Below are 13300 nucleotides of genomic sequence, written 5' to 3' on the forward strand. Positions count from 1 at the left end.
TTTGGTGGTCATTGTGTAAACTGAGTCTGCTCGCACCCAGTCATTTTGCGTTTTACGTTGTTTATCTTATTGTCTTCCGCTGTATTTCTGTTCCAGCCGTGTGGACTGCATATACAACTGCGTGGTTGTGATTATTTCCAGCCGTGTGGGTTACATATACATAAGCGTGATTGTGTTTTGTTCTAGCCGTGTGGGCCGTAGGATATTATACTTGTAGAGTCGTGTGGTTATGTATCCAGGTTTCGTATATCGTCATAAAGGGGGAGATGTTGTCCGTTTGTCGGGCAAGAACTCTCCCGGGATAAAATGTCGTAACTTGCTCATCCAATATAACTTTTCTTCTATAAGGGATAGGTTAGAGATAATATAGCATATTTAGATTAAGAGATCATTATCACATTGTAGGTAAAAAGTATGACATAATAAAAAATAAAATACGCTATTTAGATTAAGTATGCTTTAGGCAATTCATCTAGATAGTATATTAACAAAGTTAAATATAAATCATATATGACAACTGAATATGCATATGTTAGATGATTATGCAAATCCAACCAATGGTAAACAATACTCCTAGTTAATGATTGTACTGAATTAATGTGTTTTTATAAAAAAATAAATAGTTAAATGACAGTGCTTAAGAAATTCAATAACATAACTTTCCTAAAAACTAGCAAAATTAAGTTAAACTAAGTTAAATTCAATTATAATTAGGGATATTAAAATAAATGAAAAATTATTACTATAAATTTCCTAACACATAAATTGTTGAAAAAAATCCTATAATCTAAAAATTATTACCTAGAGATGATGATGATACTTCGACATTGTCCTAGATGAGTGATTTTGTAGCTGGTTTACTAATCGAAAAGCAAAACTTGTAGCTAGATCCAGAGGTCACGCTACGGAACAAGGACGAGCTATTGTGAATGACGAGGCACTAATGTAGTGAAGTTGGTGAAGCAGGAGTCAGACGTTGAAGCTTCCAGGAACAGAGAAGTTGATTAAGGATACGAACCGGACTTCGAAACTGCTAGACAACAAAGATGTCGTGGAGGTGAAGAAGCAAAATTGCAAAAGGGCCAATGATGTAGGAGCTTCGGATGGTGAAAAGAGGACATGACATAAATGTCAGGATAGGAGAGAGAGTTAGGGGTTATGTAATTTTGCCGATAAAGCATGACTTCGGTGTCATCGAGAGTTTTTTGACTAGAAAATGAAAAAGTAGCTCGATTCAGGATGGCTCATGATGAAGTTTTTTTCCCTTGCTTCGGACGAGCACGTGATGTGGAGGGTAAAACGGGTATTAGATACAAGAATAGGTAATTTCCAAAGTCATGTGCGTGATTTGGATAATAGACAAGTTTACCTATGCGGTTCGATAATTTGCCGATTTTTCTCTCTATTCTTAATGTTAAAATGTATTTTTGACATCAAACTCATTCTTACGATTTTAGTTACATTCTTGGGCTTACATTAGTTCAGTGAATCATCATCTTCCTTGAGTATGCTTGTCAAGTCTCACAGTTTTAATGATAGAGTTGACATTTTTACGCATAGGTTTAAACATAAAATTTTACATCAACTTAGATACTAACCTAAATATTGAAAGTATTAACAGGTCGATCAAGAAATCCTTATCCTATGTCCTAATATGGAATACTCCCATGAAGAGAAGGTGCTTCATCACTGAAAGTAATGTCTGTTGATATAGAATTTTCTTGATGGAGAATAACAACACTTGTATCTTTTCTATGTTGAGGAATCACCCAAATATATGTATGGAGGATGACATACCCCACTGAATATGAGGCCTTCATATCAGCAACAGAAGGTAGAAGGGGCACTCAAAATATTATTTCCCAAATGCGACGTATCTTTTCTTCTAAAACCCCCCACTCAAGGATCTACAATTATACAAGATGAAGCTTATTATAGCCTGGAAAAGCGATGATGTGATAACGTTAAAAATATCGTACAATACATGAATTATTATATAAGACTTGCATCCAAGACAGGCAGACTATATACCAGACCTGAATTATCTGAGAAATTCTCGTTCAAATGCCTGGGGATTTAGGCAACATAATTAAGGCCGCTTTTGATGAAAAATATTCAGGATGAATTGTCAGCGTTATCCCAAGAATTCTATTTGTCTACAAATTCCTTGAACAAGAATGCAAGGATGCTGCTTTCAAAAGGACTCTTAAAGATTTATCTTTTTGCAGCCAGATTCCTATACCCGGATATCGCAAAGGGCAAGGACAAAAGAAGTACGGTATTCGAAAGCGCAAGACATACAAGGGTAAACCTCATGATACCCACGCCAGAATAGAGAAAAGAAAGCACTTAATCAAAAACAAGAAGTGCAAATGTTATCTCTGTGGCCAGGAAGGACATTTTGCCAGAGAATGCCCTAACGACAAGCAAAGTTCCAAAAGAGTAGCGATGTTTGAACAGCTTGACATCCCAGAGGACTGTGACATACTATCAGTCCAGGAAGGCGAGGCTCAGAGTGATGTAATCTTCAGCATCTTAGAGGGAGAAGAAGATACTAAAGATCTTCAAAGGTTCATACAAACCCTCACCTTAACTGATAGTATTTTTATGTTAGGACAAGTCGATAGAGGGTACCGCCCCCAAGTGAAGGTAACAGACGAGCAATATCAATGCCAGCATGAATGGCAGTCCAATGGTGATACCTTTCCTCCCCAACCAACAAAATGCACTGGATGCAAGCAGGAAACAATAAAAAGGGTCTGGATACATTGCCCTAAGTGTCTTATCACCTCTTGTAATCTATGAGGACCCTATTACTTCAGTAAAGAGGTACCAGTTTCACCTACAACTCCTGCACCTTTTTTTCCTAATAAACTTTTGCAGGACAGCAAAAATATATCTCTTAGTGTGATACAGAAATAGAAAGACTTCAAAAGGAAGTCTCTTATTATAAAAATCTTTATGAGCAACTCTTACTAGAAAAAGAGTTGGAAAGAGATTTTGCCGCACTTAATAAAGAAATAAATTCAGAAGAAGAAGAAACGGTTGGAATCCGCTCATATGCTATATTCTGAAAGAACAGAAAGGGTAACTACGGCACAAGAAGAACAAGACCCTTGCCTTGTCAAGAACATGTTATACAACTTGCAAGTAGAGATTAATATTCCCGGTACTCCAAAATTCCCGCTAACGGCAATACTAGATATTGGTGCAACCACTGGCTGTGTTAACCAGAGATCAATTCCTACAGAGACCCTGGAAGAAAATACATTTGTTGTTCATTTCAGCGGAATAAACTTCCAACAAATAGCCAGATTAAAGATGAGGCCAGGAAGGATGACTATTGGCAACAACAATTTTCATATTCCCTATACGTATAGCTTCCCAATGGTGCTAGGGGATAAGATACAAATGATCATCGGTTGTAACTTTATAAGAGCCATGCATGGAGGGGTAAGAATAGAAGGTAATGTTGTTACTTTCTATAAAAATCTAACTGTGATCAATACTCTCCCCTCAGCAAACAAGTAGCAGCCATCGAGGAGCTTGATCTGGAGGAAGACGAATATATACAGATCAAAGAAATAGTATCATATTCAATTGGAAAGTCTTCCCAGTAATTTTCAGAACAATTTGGCCCCTTATTAAAGGAACTAAGGGAGCAAGGTTTTATTGGCGAAAATCCTCTTCAGCATTGGTCAAAAAATAAAATTCTTTGTCACCTGGATATTAAAAACCCAGACTTCATTATTGAAGATAGACCCCTGAAGCATTTAACACCAAAACAAAAAGAGACGTTCACCAGACACGTCCAGGATCTGTTAAAACTAGGAGTTATCAAACCAAGTAAGAGCAAGCACGGAACGACTGCTATTATTGTTAACTCTGGCACAACTATAGACCCTGCAATTGGCAAAGAAATGAAAGGGTAAGAAAGGATGGTATTCAACTATAAGCGTCTCAATGATTTAACCAACAAGGACCAATACAGTCTACCTAACATTAATACAATTCTGCAAAAGGTCAGTAAAGCTCCATTTATTCAAAATTTGACCTCAAAAGTGATTTTCACTGTGTAGCAATGCATCCTGAGTCCATCGAATGGACTGCATTTTGGGTACCTGACGGGCTATACGAATGGCTAGTCATGTCATTCGGTCTCAAAAATGCACCCGCCATTTTTCAAAAATACAAGAGATTTCATCGCAGTCTATAGTGATGACATCCTCGTGTTCTCTCAAAATGAGGAGCATGGGAAGCACCTGAAGATTATGCTCAACATCTGTGAACAAAACGGACTGGTACTCAGTCCCACGAAGATGAAGATAGCAGTTCCGGAGATAGAATTTCTTGGTGTCGTACTGGGCAATCGAAAAATCAAGCTTCAACCACACATCATCACCAAGATAACTGAGTTTAAGAAGATCTCTTGACAAAACAAGGCATGAGATCCTGGTTAGGAATACTAAACTATGCTCGAAATTACATTCCTAATCTAGGGTGACTGTTGAGCCCTTTATATGCCAAGACTAGTCCAACAGAAGATCGAAGGATGAATTTCCAAGACTGGTCATTAGTAAAGAAAATTAAAGAAACAGTCAGAAGACTTCCTGACCTGGAAGTACCACCGGAAGATTGCTTCATTGTTCTTGAAGTTGATTGATGTCTCGAAGGATAGGGTGGTATTTGCAAATGGTGGAGATACAAGGGAATGCCAAAGTTTAAGCACTAAGGACAACTGGTGGTCCGATTGATACCCTGCTACAGCGCAAGCATACCAGCAATTAGAGCTAGCAGCCAACTTGCTTAATGATACTGTCAGAAGAATGAATAATTTTAAAGTATAGCGGACGAGGTGGACCCACCCACCACATCATGTCTAAACTACCACCACCGTTCATTTAAAGTAGCTATGCTGTAAAGTTAACTTTATATGCTGTAAAGATAAAGGTGTAAGCACCTTATCTGGTTTGTGTGCTGCAAAGATAAAAGTGCGTACGAAAAAGAGCACCTTATCTCTAGTCATCAAAGATTCGCTCATATCGGATGAGTAAGAGAAACTTGACGATCGGGTCCCTTGTGCACCCGGAGTTCTCTTTCCTCCTCTATATAAGGAGCGTCTGCATTTCTTTGCAGAGCATTCAAGAGTCCCTTGAGCTCTACTTAGGAAAAGAGTTGTAATTTAAAGTTTTCAAAAAGAAGAGCCTGCGACTTAGTAAGTCCTTAAGTCCTTATCTCTTTTATTTCAAACTTGCTGTTTCAATCTGCAGCTTTCTTTCTTCCTCTAAGCGCACAATCTCCCTCCAATTCCCATCAGTGCGTGCATCACCGCGTTTTGGTATGCTGAGAGTACAGAAGTTGCTCCTTGGTAATCACTTGGCTTGACAAAGCCAACCGCAGGTGTTTCAATTTGATCAATTGCTTGGATAGCCTCTCTATAGGATTGAGTATTTCTAGTGATGACGAAACTATTCATGAAGTCTGCAACAACTCTTATATGTCAGTATTATACTTAAAAAGGGCAGTTCCTTACCAGGTCTTACTCACACAAGTGTTTGCTTGGGCTTACAACGACCTCTTACCTTTTCAGCCAAGGTAAGACTTGTTCTTTTGTTAGAACCCGGCTTGCGTAATACCAACAGCTTAAGCAGTAATAGCAACAGAATAGAGTTAATGATACCAGCTCTATACCAAAACACGGTGATACCCGCACTGATGGGAACTAGTGGGAGATTGTGCGCTTAGAGGAAGAAAGAAAGTTGCGGATCGAAACAACAAGTTTGAAATAAAAGAGATAAGGACTTAAGGACTTATTGAGTCGCAGATTCTTCTTATTGCAAACTTTAAATTACAACTCTCTTCCTAAGTAGAGCTCAAGGGACTCTTGAATGCTCTGCAAAAAAAATCAAGACGCTCCTTATATAGAGGAAAGAGAACTCCAGGTGCACAATGGGCCCCATCATCAAGTTTCTCTTACTCATCCGATATGAGTGAATCTTTGATGACTAGAGATAAGGTGCTCTTTTTCGTACGCACCTTTATCTTTACAACACACAAACCAGATAAGGTGCTTACACATTTATCTTTACAGCACATAAAGTTAACTTTACAGTATAGCTACTTTAAATGAACGGTGGTGGTAGTTTAGACATGATGTGGTGGGTGGGTCCACCTCGTCCGCTATACTTCATTCATTCTTCTGACAGCATCATTAAGCAAGTTGGCTGCTAGCTCTAATTGTTGTCAGTTAATGTGAGAGTTTGTATGGACCTTTGAAGATCCTTAGTATCTTCTTCTCCCTCTGAGATGCTGAGGGATGTCACTCTGAGCCTCGCCCTCTTGGACTGATAGTATGTCACAGTCCTCTGGGATGTTAAGCTGTTCAAACATCGCTACTCTTTTGGAACTTCACTTGTCATTAAGGCATTCTCTGGCAAAATGTCTTTCCTGGCCACAGAGATAGCATTTGCACTTCTTGTTTTTGATTAAGTGCTTTCTTTTCTCTATTCTGACGTGGGTATCATGAGGTTTACCCTTGTAAGTCTTGCTCTTTCGAATACCGTACTTCTTTTGTCCTTGCCCTTTGTAATATCCGGGTATAAGAATCTGGCTGCAAAAAGATAAATCTTTAAAAGACCTTTTGAAAGCAACATCCTTGCATTCTTGTTCAAGGAATTTGTAGGCAAATAGAACTCTTGGGATAACGCTGACAGTTAATCCTGAAGATTTTTCATCAAAAGCGGCCTTAATTCTGTTGCCTAAATCCCCAAGCATTTTGAACCAGAATTTCTTAGATAGTTCGGGTCCGATATATAGTCTGTCTGTCTTGGATGCAAGTCTCATATAATCATTCATGTATTGTACAATATTTTTAACGTTATCACATGATAATTTTTCCATACTACGATAAGCTTCATCTTGTATAATTATAGATCCTTAAGTGGGGTCTTCAGAGGAAAAGACGACGCATTTGGGAAATAATATTTTGAGTGCCCCTTCTGCGTTCTGCTGCTGATACGAGGGCCTCATATTCAGTGGGGTATGTCATCCTCCACTGTATCCAGACTAGTTTTTCTATTTCCCTAAGAAGTTCTCCATGTATTCGATTTTATCGTTTGAATCTATGAAGCCTTGGGCCGCCACGTGGTTAAGGGTAATGGCTTCCCATATTGAGAAGACATCATGAAAAAGGCCCAATTGCTCAGGGATCACGAATATAGCCCCTCCTCCTTGCTGTTGGGTTGAGGGAAGAGTCCACATTTCATTATTAAAACCCCCTCGCAACTTGACATTGGGGTTTTTAAGTGGGCTAAATAGGTTGAGAAGTTCCTAGATCCCTTGTTGCTGGTGGGTATCCGGGGAGTCCCATAACAATGTCTGGTGGTGGCCTATAGGGTGATATCACTGTGCTTGTTGAATAAATTTCTTGTTGTTGATTTACTGGTTCTGGTATTTCCGTAGCAAGTAACTGTCGTAGTATTGGGGACAAGATTATTTGTGTAGTGTGTATAAATTGATAGAGTATTGAGCATGGTTTAAAATCTCCATCCGTGTGGAGGTTTCAGTCTCGGATCGAAACGATATAATTTTGATACCTTATGAAGGTTTCTAAAAGGGAAACAATCAACAATGAAGGGGGGATAAGAATCTAGCAACGAAGGCAAGTAAAAGGAAAAACAAATCGAAAGTAAGGGCCAAGTAAAAGGGAAAAATTCAATTGTAAAGACCAATAAAAGAAAAAATGGCAATATATAAAGGTTGGTAAATAAACAAAGTCAATAATGAAGGCCAAGCAAAAAATGAAGGAAAAAAAATAATCTAATTATAAAGGAGCCCAACTATAAACACGTTCACCTTAACATCCTCATCTCTGCAACTCTAATATTCTACTCATGTGCTATAGTCATAGCCCAACATTTAGCATCATATAACATAACATGTCTAACCGTCATTTTATAGAACTTCCCTTTGAGTTTTAGAGGTATTTTACCACCACATAAAACATCTGATGCTCTCCTCCATTTCAAACATCATGTTTGCATTCTATCTATATAAAACATCTCGCTCAATCTTTCTATCATTTTATAAAAATGATCCTAAATACTTAAAGCTTTCAGTTCTAGACAACCCGTCATCTCCTATCTTAACAATTGTCTCATTATGTATAATATTGCTAAACTTAAATTTCATATATTCTGTCTTTATTTTACTAAACTTAAAACCTTTCATCCATGATTCAAGTTTAGCATTTACTATCTCATCTACCAAAATAATATCTGCAAACAACATGCATAGTTCATCGTAAAAAAATGACTTAGAGTTGATCTGTGATGTAACCCTATTTTATTGAAAACACTTTAATTAATCCACCTAAAGTCTTCACTCTAGTCATTACATCCTCACTCATATTTTTAATTAGTTCAATATATGCTACGCTAACATTTTTTTTTTTTCTGAATTCTTCATATAATTTCTCTTGAGACATTATTATAAGCTTTTTTAAAATCAATGAATATCATGTGTAGATCTTTTACTTTTGCTTCCGATACTTTTCATTTAGTTGTCTGAGAAGATATATAGCTTCTATTGATAAGTGGTGAGGACTCATAATAATGATCATGAATTTATTTTTTTAAGGCAATACAGTCATCATATCTTTTGTTTATTCATTATTTCACATTATTTCACGAGATTGTTTTTCTTCTAAGACAAGCAACAAGAAAGAAGATTATATAGATTTGGATCTTAAAAATTTAATGTGGAACTTACTTTTTGGAGACGGGAACTAAGTTTAGTACTCAATTTCAAGTAGTTCCCCACCATACAAGGAAACTAGTCATAGGGGTATGTTGATTTTAAATGTCAGTCACATAAACTTACTTTCATAAGTGTCACATAAACTTACTTTCATAAGTGACATGTCAATGCATACACCTCCATGAGGGGATAAAGTCTGACCCTCAATTGAAGTAGCTCCACCATATGGTACAATAGGAACCTAATTCATTGAAAAACACTCATTGATCTCCTAACCTAAGATTTGATATCATCAAGTAAAGAGTCAATTAGTAGAAAATGAAATAAAAGCTAGAATTGTACCGTACCTTATACTTATTGCATACCACAACAATTTTATGTACATCATCCTGTGACCTGTATTATTAAACAAGAAATCGCCAGATGTCAAATTGCCATGACAGCCTTGAAAACCAAGAACAAATTCTGATTCATTCTTTAGGAAAGCTACCTCAACTATGTTCTTAGAATAAGAGTGTTCTTATTTGGGAGTAGGGTGTACGATTAGGTTGATTTGTGCCATATTGCTATGGAGTGTAGATTTGGCTACAAAAATCATATTGTTGATTTTTCAACTATTTTGTGTTTGTATATAAGTAAATATTTCTTTGAATTTCAAAATAATGTGTTGAATCCTTACTCCTATATTATCATATAGAGTACACGAATATTTTGATCAATCCATGACTTATAAATTTCTTTTCCTAAGTCTCAAGGTAGTTTACTAATAGTCTTTCACCCAAGGTTGGGTTACAGTAATTACCTAATACCTGCTAAGAAGTCATTGCAAAAGGACTTTATCCAATTCCAACTAAAGAGTTGAAGTTGTTCGAAGTCTCACATTACTCCTTTTTGCCTTATGTCTAATCCTTTATTTGCATCTCTAGCTGTTAACAGGCTATGGATGGCATAACAGAAGTTTAGTATGTTATTGCCTTATAAGGCAATTCTAGTTACTTCATCTGGGAATTCTAGTTTAAAAGTGTCCCAGGCTGCTCGGGCTACATCTCCTAAGTAGTTTTCACCTACTCGGATCACAACATCTCTAATTTCTATATCAAGTTCATGTTTTGCTTGGTAGTCTCATTATTTGAAACTATTCATTATTCTAACTACGTATGATATAACTAAGGGTCACATTTAGTTATATTTAGAAGTATTGTATCTTTTCCAAAGAATGTTACTTCTAGTGGCCTTCTTTTTCCAACAGTCCTCACTATTGTTAGTATATGAAGTGACTCCCCTCATAGGGGGATCTGCACCATAAACTTTCTAGCATATTTACTTCATATGGTGGCCTGAAAATTGAAGTAGCGATAGATTCTCCTATATTCATCTTCAAATTTTTTAGCTATTCTATGTTTGTCTTCATCGAAATATAATATCCAGTTTTGTTCTAGCTTTTTATGTTTCTTTTCAAATTGTTCAAGTTCAGCTAAGTCATCCACGTATTCATCTAAGTCTCCTTCTAACTTGTTCATTAAGTTGAAATAATTCGCCTATTTTTATTTTTGAATTAACTTTAGATATTTTGTTCCTAATTTTCTAAGTACACTGACAACATCATCATCTTGTCTAAGCATGAGGTTGAAATTATCATCTTCTATATCTTTTTCATTTTGAGTAGAAGATTGACAACTTGAGAATCTGACTATTAAACCTTCGTACATAATAGATTGAGTTGGTTGAAGTGTTGACTCCGTATTTTTTAAGTTTATTGTCCATTCTAACCCCGCTAATGGTTCTAAATCAATTTTTTTTAAGAAAATGTATTCCTTTAAGTAACTGCTTTAATCATCCCTGCAACTTTAATTTTAAAGTTATTGTGAATATGATTCATTAATTTTCCAAAAAAAAAATATATCTAGTTGGATATTATCATTTTATAATTGTCGATATCATTTTGCTTGCCTCATAATTTTAATGTGTTTAACAAGGTCTTTGATAGTCATATTAAAATTAGGACATAAGTAAGTAATTCCTAAGTTATTCATGTCAACTTCTGTAACTCCAATGACTCACATTTCTCTTTGTCAGAGAAACATTTTCCTCTTATTCTGTCTTGTTAAGCCTCTAAGTTCAAACACAATTAATCCTAGTTGTATATAATTGTCTTCTAGATTAGAGTGTTTTGGCCGACTCTTCAATCATTAAGCTAAATTTTTCTTCTATTTTTATCTAGAAGATGAAGAGGTTCTGTTCTATGATGTCAAAACACAGAAGTGGTAAAGTTAAATATCCCCTGACTATACAGTTCTATTCGTTTGAGAATATAGTTAAATTTCTATCAATGTCTTTGAGTTCTTCTAAAATCAATTATTAGAAAAATTATTTTTTCTTGGTTATCTATCTAAGAGGTAGTATTTGTTTCTATTTGTCGTCCTCTCAGTATTTGAGAAAAGCCAGTAAATGGTTGTAAGACTCATTTGACTAGCTTGAGTTATAAATTAAGAATTTATACGTGGTTGGAGGTTTTTTTGGTAACAACTTTTCCAAGAGATAACTTGCTTAAGTCTTTGTTGATGTTGTTCAAAACTTCCTTCCAATTAGTTATTTGCATATTTCCTTGAAATTATTTTTCTATTAAGAGTAAACTATTTTTCAATAGTGTTATTCTATGATGTAGTGATGTTAACAAGACTACTATTGAGCTAGGATTTGATCTCCTTTCCCAGTTAATTCAATACTACAATATTTGTCTTCAATCTTAGCATATTGGTGTGCATATTCTAAAGCTTTTTCGTAGTGAGTGTTTTCAAATCTTAGTTTGTTCATTTATACTTTATTTCCTAAATTATTTTCTAAAGAACTAACAACTTCATAAAGTTGAGTCTTATTACTAGCAATCAATTCCTCGAATTATATTAATAATGCTCTAGTTTAGCTTCCAAACTTTGTGATTTATTTGTATTGATTAGTTTGGATATGGCTTGTATGTCTTGTTTGATAGGCATATTATTTAATCATAAAATTCTTCTTAAGGATTCCTAAGCTTCTTTCAGATAGTCAAGATTTATTAATACTTCAGCTAACATTTAATTGTTCTATACCAAGTTCTTAGTTAAAGTATTTAAACTCTAGAAGATATTTCATTGTTGTGATTCAATGAGCTTCCTAGACTTGTCCAAATAATGAGTGTGAAATTTGATTCTAATGTAGCAACTATGTTTGTTTTGATCTAAAAGTGATAATTGTTCTGGGATGTAAAGTTAAGTCTAGATAATTAAGTTTTATAACTTCATGTGGAGCGTTAGAAATCATATACTAAGTGTCCCAAAGTACGTAATTCAGCTCTGATACCACTATTTTTGCGTGTTTTTACGATGTGCTCCATTTAGAGTTGTGGTTGATAGAGTGTAAGAATTATTTTCTAAGGTTTTTAACAAACCAGTGTCTATTTTGGAGTTTTGTTGGTTTTGGGATAAATCTAGGCACTTTGGAAGGATGTCTTTTTCCAATTTACTTTTCACCTGTGAACTTCTTCACCTATTAGGAAGCAACAAGAACCTTATGTCTTATTTTTCATACTCTACGCTGGCTTCTTTAGGACTTACAGCAAGCTTTCACTAGCTCTTATTGTCTTACTTAGCCAGCACAGGTATCCTCTCTCATAGATAGACCTTTTAACATAATGTAAAACTTGGACAAGAACTGAGGATTTTTGAAAATTCCTTAGGCCAAGCATAGTCTATTATGCTACCAAATAAAAATTTACAAAGACTACAAGAACTAATATACAACAACGATTGTTTTATCCCACTAGATGTGACCGGTTCTATGAATTCTTCTACTATATCCTCATTTATACTTAAAGAAATTTTATCTTGTTTTATTATTACTATCTAGGATAACTAGTATAAACTAGGAAATTACAATTTACAAACTAGGAAATTGCATAAACTAAAGGCTTACGAGTACAAGTTAGATGGTAGAAGTACAAGTTGTGTGTGTTTCTTCGATGATGAAGCACATAGGCTTCGAGTGGCTTTTATAGAAAGGAAGCACGCACACTTCAGAAAAGAAAAGCAATTCAACTAAGCCTCAGTCATCAAATAAGAAGGAATCTTTTTAGTGGAGTGTTAAGATAAGAGAGCACCTTCTGCAGAATGGGTATTAAATTAGAAGATTTAAACAAAGTAGTAGTTAGGGTGAAGGGTGAGAGTTAGTACTCTAAAAAGTTATTTCCATCACATTGATTAAATTTGCTTCTTCAATAGAGCCTATGGAGGTAGGTAAAGTTGATAGTCCTTATGATGGTGATGAGCTTTCTTTTTACAAATGTTGAGCATTATACTAAGGTGCTTTTCATGATCTTCAACTGTCTGGGAAAATACAAGAATATCATCAATATAAACGGCAATAAACTGTTCTGTACCTTTGAAACAGAAATCCATTTTGTGCTGAAATATGGTCGGAGCATTTTTAAGCCCAGAGGGCATGACTTTGTTTTTGTGCAACCATTCCTTATTTTTCTCGTGGTAGTATTGACAGATAGTGAAATGCT

The 13300-nt window shown here is 35.5% G+C and overlaps 1 protein-coding gene across 4 annotated transcripts in view; it reads right to left on the bottom strand.

Annotated features, from left to right (window-relative positions):
- Window positions 1-13300, bottom strand: part of LOC122016979 (D-lactate dehydrogenase [cytochrome], mitochondrial-like) — a 66461-nt gene that overhangs the window by 41658 nt on the left and 11503 nt on the right. For 3 of the 4 annotated variants that reach the window (XR_006121240.1, XM_042574424.1, XM_042574423.1), the window contains exons 4-5: window positions 9105-9153; window positions 8906-8998 (exon numbers count right to left, since the gene is read on the bottom strand). Coding sequence is in view for 3 of the 4 variants with exons in the window: in XM_042574424.1 (XP_042430358.1) it covers window positions 8906-8998; window positions 9105-9153 (142 nt within the window). In the remaining variant the exon portion in view is untranslated. The remainder of the gene's footprint in view (window positions 1-8905; window positions 8999-9104; window positions 9154-13300) is intronic. The other variant, XM_042574425.1, reaches the window with a different exon arrangement.

This window comes from Zingiber officinale, chromosome 8B (assembly GCF_018446385.1).
Source record: "Zingiber officinale cultivar Zhangliang chromosome 8B, Zo_v1.1, whole genome shotgun sequence".
NCBI classification, from domain to species: Eukaryota; Viridiplantae; Streptophyta; class Magnoliopsida; order Zingiberales; family Zingiberaceae; genus Zingiber; species Zingiber officinale.